Source organism: Odontesthes bonariensis, chromosome 24 (assembly GCF_027942865.1).
Source record: "Odontesthes bonariensis isolate fOdoBon6 chromosome 24, fOdoBon6.hap1, whole genome shotgun sequence".
NCBI classification, from domain to species: Eukaryota; Metazoa; Chordata; class Actinopteri; order Atheriniformes; family Atherinopsidae; genus Odontesthes; species Odontesthes bonariensis.
The window spans coordinates 1,383,344-1,398,600 of NC_134529.1; the positions used below are offsets into that span (position 1 = coordinate 1,383,344).

The following is a 15,257-nucleotide window of genomic DNA, read 5'->3' on the forward strand; positions in this document are numbered from 1 at the left end:
TCCCACGAATTTGGCGCTACTAAAGCTAGCCGCAGTGAGCTAACGCACTTCCGGTTATTTTCACAAAATAAAATACCCGTTGCCTTTTATCATAGGGAAAGCCATTACCATACAATTGGTGCTTTTGTTTTGAAAACAGGAAGTGAACCTACCCTCGTTGTAGCTAGCTTGAAACTGCCGTTTTGACAGGAAATGACGATCGGCGACGTCACGTTACGTTGCATCTTGGGTAGTTTGAGTATGAGTAGTAACCTCATGATGTATACCCAACATTTAGGAGAATCTAGTATGCATCCGGGAACTTAAAAAAGTTAAAGTTAGTAGGAGTAGTGGGTGGTTTCGAACACAGCCATACAGATACAGATAGTTCCTCTATTGATCCCAGAGGGAAACAGGTTAGCATGTAGCTGGAAGCTAGCAGCAGATGCTAGCAAACAATGCTTCCATATCAACAGTGATGGACCATCTTTATCAGAAACATGCCGATAATGTAACGTTAGCACAGCGAGAGTGAGGAGAGAAGCGGTGTTGTGTTCAAAGAAAGGGGAACAGGAAGGAGGGTTTTTACTTCACCTTTAAGGAATATTCTGTGTAATCAGGTCTGTTTTTAGCTCCTCAGATTCTGTTTTTCTTCAGTTATTTCCAGGATGGGCTGAAAACTTTGGAGAATCTGAAGCCGTCTGTGGAGAAACTGGCTGCTGACCTGACGGCGGTGAGGACGCCTGCAGCTGGCAGAGCTTCATCAGGCTGAGTGAGGAAGCTGAACAAAGCTGAAGTTTGTTGTTGTGGCTTTTTGTTCAGATCAAACAGACTCAGGACGGAGAGAGGAAGCAGCTGACTCAGCTCCGAGACGTCCTGAAGGCGTCGCTGCAGTCCGAGCAGAAAGAGGTGAAGAACCCCGAGCATCCTGAATGTGTATGTGTGTGATGTATGCTCCCAGGAACAGGAAGAAGGAGTTTTACACCTCAGACGCCCTGATATATGCTCCCAGGAACAGGAAGAAGGAGTTTAACACCTCAAACGCCCTGACATATGCTCCCAGGAACAGGAAGAAGGAGTTTTACACCTCAGACGCCCTGATATATGCTCCCAGGAACAGGAAGAAGGAGTTTTACAGCTCAGACGCCCTGATATATGCTCCCAGGAACAGGAAGAAGGAGTTTTACACCTCAGACGCCCTGATATATGCTCCCAGGAACAGGAAGAAGGAGTTTAACACCTCAGACGCCCTGATATATGCTCCCAGGAACAGGAAGAAGGAGTTTTACACCTCAGACGCCCTGATATATGCTCCCAGGAACAGGAAGAAGAAGTTTTACACCTCAGACGCCCTGATATATGCTCCCAGGAACAGGAAGAAGAAGTTTTACACAACATTTAAGTTCTCAGTTTTACGAGCTGACTGACGGTTAACCCAAAGACTTTGATTCAAATCTGTCTAAAACATTTCAGAGTCATTTTACTGACTGGCCCTTTAAATTTTATTTATTCAGCCTCAGAAGAACCCAGAGAGATGAAACACAAACCATGAACGGTTGCATCAATGTTGAAAGATGAAAGTTCTGAATGAGTTTGTGTGAGAGAAAGTGACTTTTAAAGATAAAAAAAGCTAAAAACTAAAGTAACATGAATGATTTAAACTCAGGACTCTCAGGCGAAGCAGAGCTCCGGTTACAGCCTCCATCAGCTGCAGGGCAACAAAGCCCACGGCACCGAACGCTCCGGGGTCCTCTACAAGAGAAGCGAGGGGTGAGTGAACTCCATGTCCCAGAATCCCACAGGAGAGCCGGCCTCCTGCACGGCCGATGCACCTTTCAGTGCTTTTTCCTTCTTAAAGCTGCAGATCCTCGGCACGTTTTCCACTTTAACCCCAGACCGTAACGCTGACTTGTCCTCCGCAGGCTGAGGAAGGTGTGGCAGAAGAGGAAGTGCTCGGTGAGAAACGGCTTCCTGACCATCTGCCACGGCACGGTAAGACTCTCATTGGTCGCCCTGCATGACAAGCTCCCGCCTCCCGCCTGCATGTCCAACCAGAAGTCTCCATTTTGGGTTTATCATCCCCATCAGCTGGGGAACAAGACGGAGCATTTTGTTTCATATTTATTATTCCTTTTTCTTCTTCCTCCTTTTATTTTGAAGTTTTTACACGAAGAGTCAAATGGCCGATCAGGACAGAGCAAGCAGCAAAGGAGAAAAGGAGGAGAAGGAAGAGCATAAGGAAAAGGATAAGGAAAAGGATAAGAGGAAGAAGGGTGGGAAAAGGAGGAGTGTGGATTTAAATCTGACACCGATTAGCTACAAGTGTTGGGGGGGAACGTTCTGAGCCTCACCTCATAAACATTTCAGGTTTAATCAGTTCTATTTTCACTGTTAAAGGTCAGAGGATCCACTCTGACTCTAAGTGAACCCCTGATCCAGCAGCTGGTAGCAGCAGTGAGTTCCATCTCATGGTTGTTGAGGGCGGGTCTTTCCGGAACTGTACTAAACTGGTTCAAAACATACTTAGAGAACAGGAAGTACTGTGTCAATAGATAACTTTACATCTGAGCAGACAACAATCACATTTGGAGTTCCCCAAGGTTCCATCCTGGGACCTCTTCTGTTTAACATCTACATGCTCCTACTGGCACAGATTATAAAAAAACCAACAAAATAAACTACCATAGCTATGCAGATGACACGCAGATATATATTACAGTGTCACCAGGAGACCGAGGCCCTGTACAGGCTCTTGGTAAATGCATCGAGGAGATTAATAGTGGTTTTTCAACAGCTTAATTACTGTTTAAAACAAAATAACTGTTATGACACCTTCCAGTCAGGTTTTAGACAGCACCACAGCACTGAGACTGCTCTGACCAAAGAGTTTAATGACATGTGTCTGAATACAGACGGTGGAAAAATGTCAGTCTTAGTTTTACTGGATCTCAGAGCTGCATTTGATACAGTTGACCACAATATGTTACTGAAACGACTGGAAAACTGGGCGGGTCTTTCCGGAACTGTACTAAACTGGTTCAAAACCTACTTTGAGAACAAGAAGTACTTTGTGTCAATAGGTAACTTTACATCTGAGCACACAAGACTCACGTGTGGAGTTCCCCTAGGTTCCATCCTGGGACCTCTTCTGTTTAACATCTACATGCTCCCACTGGCACAGATTATAAAAAAACAACAAAATAAACTACCATAGCTATGCAGATGACACGCAGATATACATTACAATGTCACCAGGAGACCGAGGCCCTATACAGGCTCTTGGTAAATGCATTGAGGAGATTAATAACTGGATGTGCCACAACTTTCTCCAGCTAAACAAAAAACAAAACTGAGGTTAATTGCCTTTGGAGCCAAAGAGAAACGATCTCTCACACTTAATTGAAGCCAAATTATGTCTGATTGAAACTGGACTTGTGTTTGAGTTCGGCTGCTGGGTCAGACATGCAGGTGAGCTGGGCTCCGTGCACGCTCCACAGTTCCTGTATCTGTGGGAGATAAGTCGTGCTAACTGTCAGAACATCCTGCAGATGAGCAGTTTGGATCATTGAGGCCATGAATGGTGTCCAGTTAACCCTCCTGTTGTCTGTGGTCCAAAGTGAGCCACTACCATGTTTAGCTGTAGAAAAAACACCTTAAACTATCTTTTTCCAACTTGAAATGTTATGACTTTTCCTAAAGGGACCCCATCATTAGAAAAAGTCAGACTTTATTTTTGTTCATGTTTCCATGTGGGCTGTACACCACTAGGGTACAAAGATTGTCTTATGGGTCATTTTTGACCCGTGAATTATAAAAACATTTAAACACCAGAAAAAAGTTCACTGTTTTTTTCCCTTTCAATATAATTAATTCAGAAGTAATTACTTCACATTTATATAATAGCAATAATAAACCTTTATTATGTCAAAGAAAACTGAGAAAACAAGAAAACTGTTGGTCCAACTGACAGTTGGTTTGTGGTTAAAAAAAAAAAAAAAAGTGTAATCCTGAAAACTGGTGATTGTCTTTTTGTATTGTGTAACAAATACATGATAAAAAATGTATTGAGTTGAGTTGAATAGATAAATAACAGGTGGTTTCATCATACAAAATAGATTTTGGATTTAAAATTCAATTAAGTTGCTTTATTTTGGGGCTTTGGTAGGGGGGCTCATTTCTGACCCGTAGGACAAAGGGAGTTAACACAATGTTAAGACCGCACAAAGGGTTAAATTGTCGGTTTGACACCAGTCCTTCCATCCTGGGGTCATACTGTTCTCCCTGCTCGATGTCTCGCAGGCAAACACACCTCCAGCCAAGCTGAACCTACTCACCTGCCAGGTGAAGAGGAGTCCTGACGAGAAGAAGAGCTTCGACCTGTTCTCCCGTAGGCTGCAGACACATCCGACCGAGACGCCTCTCCTCCGTGCTTTTACCTTTTCACCTGACTTCCTTTCTTTTTGCCCTGCAGACGACCGGACGTACCACTTCCAGGCTGAGGACGAGGCCGAGTGTCAGATGTGAGTATGCGACGTGGCCTCGGCCGCCGGCTGCAGGGCCGAGCGGTTCTGACCGCTGTGGGTGTGTTTCAGCTGGGTGTCGGTGCTGCAGAACAGCAAGGAGGAGGCTCTGAACATGGCCTTCAAAGGAGACCAGGACCAGGGGGAGAACAACATCGTGCAGGAGCTGACCAAAGCCATCGTGATGGAGGTGAAGAGGATGAGCGGCAACGACAGCTGCTGCGACTGTGGAGCTGCAGGTCAGTTTGAAACTCCGGGGGGAGGAGTTTAAGAGGAGGGGAGGAGCTCCACCATCCGGATGGTGGAGCTCCTCTTAAACTCCTCCCCCCGGATGTTGGATGTCACATGTCACATTCCTTGGGCTTCCTTGGGCTTCCTTGGGTTTCCTTGGGAACCTTGGGCTTCCTTGGGTTTCCTTGGGTTTCCTTGGGAACCTTGGGCTTCCTTGGGCTTCCTTGGGTTTCCTTGGATTTCCTTGGGTTTCCTTGGGAACCTTGGGTTTCCTTGGGCTTCCTTGGGTTTCCTAGGGAACCTTGGGTTTCCTAGGAAACCTTGGACTTCCTTGGGTTTCCTTGGGAACCTTGGACTTCCTTGGGTTTCCTTGGGAACCTTGGGCTTCCTTGGGTTTCCTTGGGAACCTTGGGTTTCCCTGGGTTTCTTTGGGCTTGGGCTTCCTTGGGTTTCCTAGGAAACCTTGGACTTCCTTGGGTTTCCTTGGGAACCTTGGGCTTCCTTGGGTTTCCTTGGGAACCTTGGGCTTCCTTGGGTTTCCTTGGGAACCTTGGGCTTCCTTGGGTTTCCTTGGGAACCTTGGGTTTCCCTGGGTTTCTTTGGGCTTGGGCTTTCTTGGGTTTCCTTGGGAACTTTGGGTTTCCTTGGATTTCCTTGGGTTTCGTTGGGAACCTTGGGCTTCCTTGGGTTTCCTTGGGAACCTTGGGTTTCCTTGGGAACCTTGGGCTTCCTTGGGCTTCCTTGGGTTTCCTTGGGAACCTTGGGCTTCCTTGGGTTTCCTTGGGAACCTTGGGCTTCCTTGGGTTTCCTTGGGCTTCCTTGGGCTTCCTTGGGTTTCCTTGGGAACCTTGGGCTTCCTTGGGTTTCCTTGGGCTTCCTTGGGTTTCCTTGGGAACCTTGGGCTTCCTTGGGTTTCCTTGGGAACCTTGGGCTTCCTTGGGTTTCCTTGGGCTTCCTTGGGCTTCCTTGGGTTTCCTTGGGAACCTTGGGCTTCCTTGGGTTTCCTTGGGCTTCCTTGGGCTTCCTTGGGCTTCATTGGGTTTCCTTGGGCTTCCTTGGGCTTCATTGGGTTTCCTTGGGCTTGTGTAAATCCAGCTGCTGTTACTCTGAACCTTCATCCCTTTACAGATGAACCCCTCCTCCTCCTCCCTCAGGTCCCACCTGGCTGTCCACCAACCTCGGGGTGCTGATCTGTATCGAGTGTTCAGGGATCCACAGGGAGATGGGGGTCCACTACTCCAGGATCCAGAGCCTGGACCTGGACGTCCTGGGAACCTCCGAGCTGCTGGTGAGTCCACGGAAAGCAGAGCGTTGTCAGACCAGAGGTTAAAAAGTTGGGCCTGTAGCTTCAGAAACAACCGAAGTTCATGAATGTCTGCGTGTAGTTTAAAGATGTTCAAAGATGTTCGAATATGTTCGAATATGTTTAAAGATGTTTAAAGATGTTTGAAGATGTTCAAAGATGTTCAAAGATGTTTGTGCGTTTGTGTCGTTTCAGCTGGCAAAGAACGTGGGAAACGCCAGCTTCAACGAGATCATGGAGGCGGATCTGTCAGCGCAGGGCGTAACCAAACCAGAACCAACCAGTGACATGTAGGGCACCGTCTGAAAATTCAAAAAGGACAGGAAATATGTTTCAATATCACCGGAGCCATCCCTAACTATAAGCTTTATCAGAAAGGAAAGTTTTAGGCCTGATCTTAAAGGTAGAGAGGGGCCTGATAACTGAAGGCTCTGCCTCCCAAACTGGCAGCTGGTTCCTCAGAGAGGGGCCTGATAACTGAAGGCTCTGCCTCCCAAACTGGCAGCTGGTTCCTCAGAGAGGGGCCTGATAACTGAAGGCTCTGCCTCCCAAACTGGCAGCTGGTTCCACAGAGAGGGGCCTGATAACTGAAGGCTCTGCCTCCCAAACTGGCAGCTGGTTCCACAGAGAGGGGCCTGATAACTGAAGGCTCTGCCTCCCAAACTGGCAGCTGGTTCCACAGAGAGGGGCCTGATAACTGAAGGCTCTGCCTCCCAAACTGGCAGCTGGTTCCTCAGAGAGGGGCCTGATAACTGAAGGCTCTGCCTCCCAAACTGGCAGCTGGTTCCACAGAGAGGGGCCTGATAACTGAAGGCTCTGCCTCCCAAACTGGCAGCTGGTTCCACAGAGAGGGGCCTGATAACTGAAGGCTCTGCCTCAGTTTGTCTGAATTTAGAAGCAGACAGTTCTGAGTCATCCAGGTCTTTATGTCTTTAAGACTTGCTTGTAGTCTGACCAACCTATTGGGTTCATCTGGTTTTATAGATAAGTACAGCTGGGTATCATTAGCATAGTGGTGGAACTTTGATTGCTTCCTGAACTCTGCGTCGCTGTAACTCCTCCCCCTCTGTTTAACCCCTCCCCCTCTGTCCTAACCCCTCCCCCTCTGTTTAACCCTTCCTTCTCTGTTCTAACCCCTCCCCCTCTGTTTTAACTCCTTCCCCTCTGTTTTAACCCCTCCCCCTCTGTTTTAACCCTTCCTTCTCTATAAAAACTCCTCCCCTTATTTTCTAACCCCTCCTCCTCTTTTTTAACCCTTCCTTCTCTGTTCTAACCCCTCCCTCTCTGTTTTAACCCTTCCTTCTCTGTTCTAACTCCTTCCCCTCTGTTTTAACTCCTCCCCCTATTTTCTAACTCCTCCTCCTCTCTTTTAACCCCTCCTTCTCTGTTAAAACTCCTCCCCTTATTTTCTAACCCCTCCCCCTCTGTTTTAACCCTTCCTTCTCTGTTCTAACTCCCCCCCTCTGTTTTAACCCCTCCCCCTCTGTTTTAACCCTTCCTTCTCTGTTCTAACTCCTCCTTCTCTGTTTTAACCCCTCCTTCTCTGTTTAAACTCCTCCCCTTATTTTATAACCCCTCCCCCTCTGTTTTAACCCTTCCTTCTCTGTTCTAACCCCTCCCTCTCTGTTTTAACCCTTCCTTCTCTGTACTAACCCCTCCCCCTCTGTTTTAACCCTTCCTTCTCTGTACTAACCCCTCCCCCTCTGTTTTAACCCCTCCCCCTCTGTTTTAACCCTTCCTTCTCTGTAAAAACTCCTCCCCTTATTTTATAACCCCTCCCCCTCTGTTTTAACCTTTCCTTCTCTGTTCTAACTCCCCCCCTCTGTTTTAACCCTTCCGCCTCTGTTTTAACCCTTCCTTCTCTGTTCTAACTCCTTCCCCTCTGTTTTAACTCCTCCCCCTATTTTCTAACCCCTCCCCCTCTGTTTTAACCCTTCCTTCTCTGTTCTAACTCCTTCCCCTCTGTTTTAACCCCTCCTCCTCTTTTTTAACCCCTCCCCCTCTGTTTTAACCCTTCCTTCTCTGTTCTAACTCCTTCCCCTCTGTTTTAACTCCTCCCCCTATTTTCTAACCCTTCCCCCTCTGTTTTAACCCTTCCTTCTCTGTTCTAACTCCTTCCCCTCTGTTTTAACCCCTCCTCCTCTTTTCTAACCCCTCCCCCTCTGTTTTAACCCTTCCTTCTCTGTTCTAACTCCTTCCCCTCTGTTTTAACCCCTCCTCCTCTTTTTTAACTCCTTCCCCTCTGTTTTAACCCCTCCTCCTCTTTTCTAACCCCTCCCCCTCTGTTTTAACCCTTCCTTCTCTGTTCTAACTCCTTCCCCTCTGTTTTAACTCCTCCCCTATTTTCTAACCCCTCCCCCTCTGTTTTAACCCTTTTTTCTCTGTTTTAACTCCTCCCCCTATTTTCTAACTCCTCCCCCTATTTTCTAACTCCTCCTCTCTTTTAACTCCTCCCTCTGTTTTAACTCCTCCTCCTCTGTTTTAACTCCTCCCCCTATTTTCTAACCCCTCCTCTGTTCTAACTCCTCTCCTTCTGTTTTAACCCTTCCTTCTCTGTTTTAACTCCTCCCCCTCTGTGTTTAACCCCTCCTTCTCTGTTTTAACTCCTCCTCCTCTGTTTTAACTCCTCCCCCTATTTTCTAACCCCTCCTTCTTTGTTTTAACTCCTCCCCCTCTGTGTTTAACCCCTCCCTCTCTGTTTTAACTCCTCCCCCTCTGTTGTCCAGGCAGGTGAGGAAGGATTACATCACAGCGAAGTACACGGAGAAGCGTTTCGCCCGCCAGCAGTGCGCCGACGCCGAGTCCCGGCTGCAGGTTCTGTACGAGGCCGTCAGGAACCGGGACATCCTGTCGCTGATCCAGGTTTACGCCGAGGGGGTGGAGCTGATGGAGGCCGTCCCGCAGCCCAACGAGCACGTACGTGCACGCCCAGACTGGCTTCCTGCTTTTCTTGCTGTTTCTGTGCATGTTTCTGTGCATGTTTCTGCAGACGTGTTAATCTGTGAGGCTGATTCTGTCTCAGAAGTCGTTTTACTGACCCACAAACGGGGCGTTTGCACCTTGTGTGTGGATTTGTTTGTCTTTGTTCCTCTGAACTGATGAATAAAGTTTTAGCAGCACTTTGTATCCTTTTGTTTTCCCTGGCTGTGTTCGAAGCCGCATACTACATACTACATACTGCATGCTACGTGCTACATACTGCATGCTACATTCTACATGCTACATACTGCATGCTATATGCTACATACTCATCTATCAGACAGTATGCAGAGCGTTTACCCACAATGCATTTCGCTCCTGCCCGAGCTGAAATCAGCCGGCCTGAAGCTGATTTCCCTTAAGCTCTAAACTCTGTAAACTTTAGCAACATTTGAAACATTTTCAGGTGAGAAAGTAGTCGTTTAGATCCCCAACGTGTTGAAAACCTGACAAAATACCGGCTGTTTACAATTTTGTTTCCACGAATTCGGCGCTACTAAAGCTAGCCGCAGTGAGCAACGCACTTCCTGTTATTTTCACAAAATAAAATACCCGTTGCCTTTTATCATAGGGAAAGCCATTACCATACAATTGGTGCTTTTGTTTTGAAAACAGGAAGTGAACCTACCCTCGTTGTAGCTAGCTTGAAACTGCCGTTTTGACAGGAAATGACGATCGGCGACGTCACGTTACGTTGCATCTTGGGTAGTTTGAGTATGAGTAGTAACCTCATGATGCATACCCAACATTTCGGAGAATCTAGTACGCATCCGGGAACTTCTGCTTACTCAAACTCACTAACTCAGAAAGATAGTAGGAGTAGTATGAGTAGTATGCGGTTTGGAACACAGCCCCTGTCTTGTGTTTTTTTTCTGGTATAAATGGGTTAAATTGGGTATAAACGGTAGTGGCTCTGTGGACTGAAGCTGTTTGTTCCTCGCAGGAACCCGGGGAGACGGTGCTCCACCTGGCGGTCCGAATGGTCGACAGAAACTCGCTCCACATCGTGGACTTCCTGGCTCAGAACAGGTAACGGCCGCTCGTGGTCACCTGAGCGGGCGAACGCCGGCGTGCGGAGTGTGTGGTGACGGACGTGTGTGTGTTTCAGCCCTAACCTGGACCAGCAGACGGCCAGAGGAAGCACGGCACTGCATTACTGCTGCCTGACGGACAACAGCGAGTGTCTGAAGCTGCTGCTGAGAGGAAGAGCCACGGCGACCTTCAGTAAGAGCAGCGGCTGCATGCAGCTCCAACCAGACTTCACTCAAAAATCTGCTCATTTAACGGCATTTATCTTCAAGTCGTTTCACTCTCCAACCTCAGATATTTGGTGCAAATCCGTGGAAACTGCATTCAACAAACGCTCTTAACTTGGGAAAAATCGTGTAAACGACCTGCGTAAATGATGAATGCCACCCGTGCGTATTTAAGGGCACGAGGATAGTAGATTTACATACTCCATGCCCAAAATGATACCATATAAGGCTGTACTTCCTCTCCTGTTCCAGGAAGTGTTGAGTCATGAGAATGGCGCAAAAAGAACAACTTTAGGGGCTCTGAGACTGAAGTTCTGCTTTCAGAGATCGGACTTTTACAAAATAAAACCCTTTGAGCAACAGACTTTTTACAAAATAAAAGCCTGCGAGCGACATGATTTTACAAAATAAAAGCCTGAGCAACAGACCTTTACAAAATAAAAGCCTGTGAACAACAGACTTTTACATTAATGATAAAATATTTATCGGCGTTAAATAATTAACAAGTTAACTCGCCCTAATTATAATAAATGAACAAAGATCCATCCTCTGCGTCTCTGGAGGGTATAAAGTTCTTTTCTGGTGGGTCAGAGGCTGAAACTAAGCGGCTGGTTTTGTTTCCACAGCGAACGAAGCCGGAGAAACTCCGCTGGACATCGCCAAACGCCTGGGACACACTCAGTGTGAGGAGCTGGTAAGTTCAGAGTTCAGGGTGGAGCAGAAAGTTTCACTTTAAAAGCTTTTCTCAGTTTCATTTCTCCTCAGATTAAAGCTTCTGTTCAGCATCTGTCTGAATAAAGTTTGTTGCGTGGTTGTGTTGCAGCTGACTCAGGCTCAGACGGGGAAGTTCAACGTCCACGTGCACGTCGAGTACGAGTGGCGCCTCCAGAACGAGGACATGGACGAGAGCGAGGACGAGATGGAGGACAAGGTGCGTCTGGTTCACGCCGCGAAGGCGTCTTCTGGCGAGCGTTCGGGACGTCTCACCGTGTGCTTTGTGTCCCGCAGCCCATCCCCAACCGGCGCGAGGAGCGTCCCGTCAGCTGCTTCGTGCCCGGCAGCGGCCCCAACCTGGCGGCCATCGCCCGGGACGCCGCCTTCATGGCGCGGGACAAGCAGATGCCTCCGATCCCGAGTTCCATCATCAGCAACGAGACGTACGGCACCATGATGGACCTGAACCTGCCGCCGCCGGGGCCCACGCCGCCGCTGCCCCCCAGAGCGCCAAACAGAGGTCAGACCGCGTCAGGGTTAGCTCCATTCTTCCATGGGAAGCTCAAGAATGTGGAGGGGTTTTTGAAAATTTCTAGGGGGTGCCACTGAGCCACCTGGTCACGCCCACACCGTTCAGAGTTTGGAAAAGTTTCCCCATGAATTCCCCCCCCATGTCTTAAGAGTAACCTGGCCAAGTTTGAAGTCTGTAGCATTAAATCTGTAGGACGAGTTCGATCATATGCAAGGCGTGGAATCGGTCAAAAATGGCACGAAAAGGCACTAACATGCGGGGGCCATTTTTAAGCATCGTAGGGGGCGCTACAGAGTCAATGAGCGACTCCCAAAAATATAAAGTCGTTGATGAAGGTAGTCTGGCTAGTTGGCTGGGGTTTAAAAAATAAAGCGTTTTGCTTCTCAGAACAATATGCGTTCAACAGAGTAATACATTTGCATCACAAAATGGTTCTCCAGGAAAAAGTCAAACCTCACAATCTCTTGGCCCTATTTTCTCTCCCTTCATATCACTGCCTGCTGCCGCCTGCCGACAGCCGCGCCTGTTACGCTGTTTGCTGCTCGGAAGCAGGGGACTGCTCGCTCTGCACAGCAGGGAAAGGAAAGGAATCCATCCATCCATTATCTTCCGCTGGTCCGGGGATCGGGTCGCGGGGGCAGCAGCTTGAGCAAAGAGACCCAGACGTCCCTGTCCCCGGCCACTTCCTCCAGCTCTTCTGGGGGGACCCCGAGGCGTTCCCAGGCCAGCCGAGAGACATAGTCTCTCCAACGTGTCCTGGGTCTTCCCCGGGGTCTCCTCCCAGTGGGACGGGCCCGGAACACCTCACCGGGGAGGCGTCCAGGAGGCATTCTCACCAGATGCCCCAGGAGGCATCCTAAGCAGATGCCCCAGGAGGCATTCTCACCAGATGCCCGAGCCACCTCATCTGACTCCTCTCGATGCGGAGGAGCAGCGGTTCTACTCCGAGCCCCTCCCGGATGACCGAGCTTCTCACCCTATCTCTAAGGGAGAGCCCAGACACCCTGCGGAGGAAACTCATTTCGGCCGCTTGTATTCGCGATCTCGTTCTTTCGGTCACTACCCACAGCTCGTGACCATAGGTGAGGGGAGGAACATTGATTGACCGGTAAATGGAGAGCTTGGCCTTCTGGCTCAGCTCCTTCTTCACCACGACGGGCCGGTGCAGAGCCCGCATCACTGCAGACGCCGCACCGATCCGTCTGTCAATCTCCTGTTCCATTCGTCCCTCACTCGTGAACAAGACCCCGAGATACTTGAACTCCTCCACTTGGGGAAGGATCTCATTCCCGACCCGAAGAGAGGGGTGGATGGGGTCCGTCCTGAGTTCCTCAAGGCTCTGGATGTTGTGGGGCTGTCTTGGTTGACACGCCTCTGCAGCATCGCGTGGACATCGGGGGCAGTGCCTCTGGACTGGCAGATCGGGGTGGTGGTCCACCTCTTTAAAAAGGGGGACCGCAGGGTGTGTTCCAACTATAGGGGGATCACACTCCTCAGCCTCCCTGGTAAGGTCTTTTCGGGGGTACTGGAGAGGAGGATCCGACGGATAGTCGAATCTCGGATTCAGGAGGTGCAGTGTGGTTTTCGTCCTGGCCGTGGAACAGTGGACCAGCTCTATACCCTCCGCAGGATCCTGGAGGGAGCATGGGAGTTCGCCCAACCGGTCTACATGTGTTTTGTGGACTTGGAGAAGGCGTTCGACCGTGTCCCTCGGGGACTCTTGTGGGGGGTGCTCCGGGAGTATGGAGTGCCGGACCCCTTGATATGGGCTGTTCGGTCTCTGTATGACCGGTGTCAGAGTTTGGTCCGCATTGCCGGCAGTAAGTCGGACATGTTTCCTGTGAGGGTTGGACTCCGTCAGGGCTGCCCTTTGTCACCGATTCTGTTCATAATTTTTATGGACAGAATTTCTAGGCGCAGCCAGGGCGTTGAGGGAATCCGGTTTGGCGACCTCAGAATCGGGTCTCTGCTCTTTGCGGACGATGTGGTTCTGTTGGCGTCGTCAGGCCGTGACCTTCAGCTCTCACTGGAGCGGTTCGCAGCCGAGTGTGAAGCGGCTGGGATGAGAATCAGCACCTCCAAATCTGAGACCATGGTCCTCGGCCGGAAAAGGGTGGAATGCTCTCTCCGGGTCGGGAATGAGAAAAGGAAAGGAAACAAAAGAAAATTAAAGGAAAGGAAAGGTCTGACTTTTTCCTGGAGAACCATTTTGTGATGCAAATGTATTACTCTGTTGAACGCATATTGTTCTGAGAAGCAAAACGCTTTATTTTTTAAACCCCAGCCAACTAGCCGGACTACCTCCATCAACACCAAAACGAGGCTGGAACTCTGCTCACAGGACGCAGCAGGGGGTAAGAAGATGTTCAGAAATGATGCTGCTGATATGGGATGTTACACAGCTTCATGTCAGAAGAGGCGAACTGTCCCTTTAAAGAGGCAAACTGTCCCTTTAAGGTCATATATCGTGTGCATCGTGGAGAAGTACAAAGACTATTTCATTTCTAATGTCTAAGACCAAAGCCATATTTAACATCAGGCAGCGGCCTGTTGCTGTTGGCTCCTGTTTTGTCTTTACTCACCTGAGGTTTGGTGTCGCAGGCGTCAGCAAACCTGCTGCCGTAGAACCGGTGGGAAGGCAGCGCTCCTCCTCCGACCCCCCCATCCCTCAAACGCCTGAGAGGAACACCTCCATGTACGGTGAGCGATCGTCACTTTCCCCGGCATCATGAGCTCATTGTGGGCTTCCTGTTCTGGGCTTCGAGCCCCCAAACATCCGTGCTCCTGACAGACGCTGCTCAGGGTTTAATGGGAAACTGTTTACTGATTCTGCTCCTCCCCCAGTGCTCCCACCAGCTCCGCCTCCTCCTTCGGTCAGCAAGAGGTCGGCCAAGAACAGCCCCCTCCCACCTGTGCCTCCAGTCCCACCCCCACCCCAGTTCAGGGCTCCGCCCGTCCCCCCATCGGTGCCCAGCCACCAGACCAGCAGACCCCCAGGACCCCCAGGACCCCCCCCATCTATGCCCAGCCACCAGACCAGCAGACCCCCAGGACCCCCCCCATCGGTGGCCAGCCACCAGACCAGCAGACCCCCAGGACCCCCCCCATCGGTGGCCAGCCACCAGACCAGCAGACCCCCAGGACCATCTGGACGACCTGGATCCAAGTCCCCCAAATCTCCCCCAGGGTACGTACCGGGCCCAGTCGTTTGGTAATTCTCTGTACTGGTCAGAACCGGTCTCGACTGGTTTCAACTGGTCAGATCATATTTGAATTTAAAAACTGGAACCAGTTTAAAGTTTATTTTTTGCTGTTTTCAGATTAGTGAAACATCCCCCTCAAAGACCTCCAGTCCGGACCCCATCTGTGGACAAACGAGGTAAAAACACATGAATTATACATTCATTTAAAGCTCTGGTATGCTGTGATTGGTCAGCTTCAGAGGTCTGATCAGACACCACCATCCATCGTGTGATTGGTTATAGAAATTATTACAGTTTCATTATAACTAGACTCCTCTTTAAAAAGTCTGTAGGTGCTTCAGGCCGTAGGCGGCATTGACGAATGAATCGGAGTGTTACAAGTTGTTTGTGCTGAGATCCAGCAGAGGGCGCTCTGAGCTAATGTTAGCACTGTTGACATCTCAGTAAAAGAAGCTAATGTTAGCACTGTTGAAGCTAATGCGAAGCTAAATTCATGTTTGATGCTTTCGATGCCACAGCTGCTGTTGGTATCTTCACATC

General features: G+C 49.4%; 1 protein-coding gene across 1 annotated transcript in view; it reads left to right on the plus strand.

The window, feature by feature from the left end:
• asap2b (ArfGAP with SH3 domain, ankyrin repeat and PH domain 2b) overlaps positions 1-15,257 on the plus strand; it is a 37,403-nt gene that overhangs the window by 18,091 nt on the left and 4,055 nt on the right. Inside the window, exons 8-25 of the mRNA XM_075458680.1 lie at positions 637-712; positions 802-888; positions 1,646-1,749; positions 1,902-1,971; positions 4,279-4,366; positions 4,451-4,499; positions 4,572-4,738; positions 5,885-6,018; positions 6,229-6,323; positions 8,760-8,949; positions 9,956-10,041; positions 10,121-10,236; positions 10,895-10,962; positions 11,092-11,199; positions 11,277-11,502; positions 14,116-14,214; positions 14,359-14,701; positions 14,835-14,893. Of these exons, the coding sequence (XP_075314795.1) occupies positions 637-712; positions 802-888; positions 1,646-1,749; positions 1,902-1,971; positions 4,279-4,366; positions 4,451-4,499; positions 4,572-4,738; positions 5,885-6,018; positions 6,229-6,323; positions 8,760-8,949; positions 9,956-10,041; positions 10,121-10,236; positions 10,895-10,962; positions 11,092-11,199; positions 11,277-11,502; positions 14,116-14,214; positions 14,359-14,701; positions 14,835-14,893 (2,165 nt within the window). The remainder of the gene's footprint in view (positions 1-636; positions 713-801; positions 889-1,645; positions 1,750-1,901; positions 1,972-4,278; positions 4,367-4,450; positions 4,500-4,571; positions 4,739-5,884; positions 6,019-6,228; positions 6,324-8,759; positions 8,950-9,955; positions 10,042-10,120; positions 10,237-10,894; positions 10,963-11,091; positions 11,200-11,276; positions 11,503-14,115; positions 14,215-14,358; positions 14,702-14,834; positions 14,894-15,257) is intronic.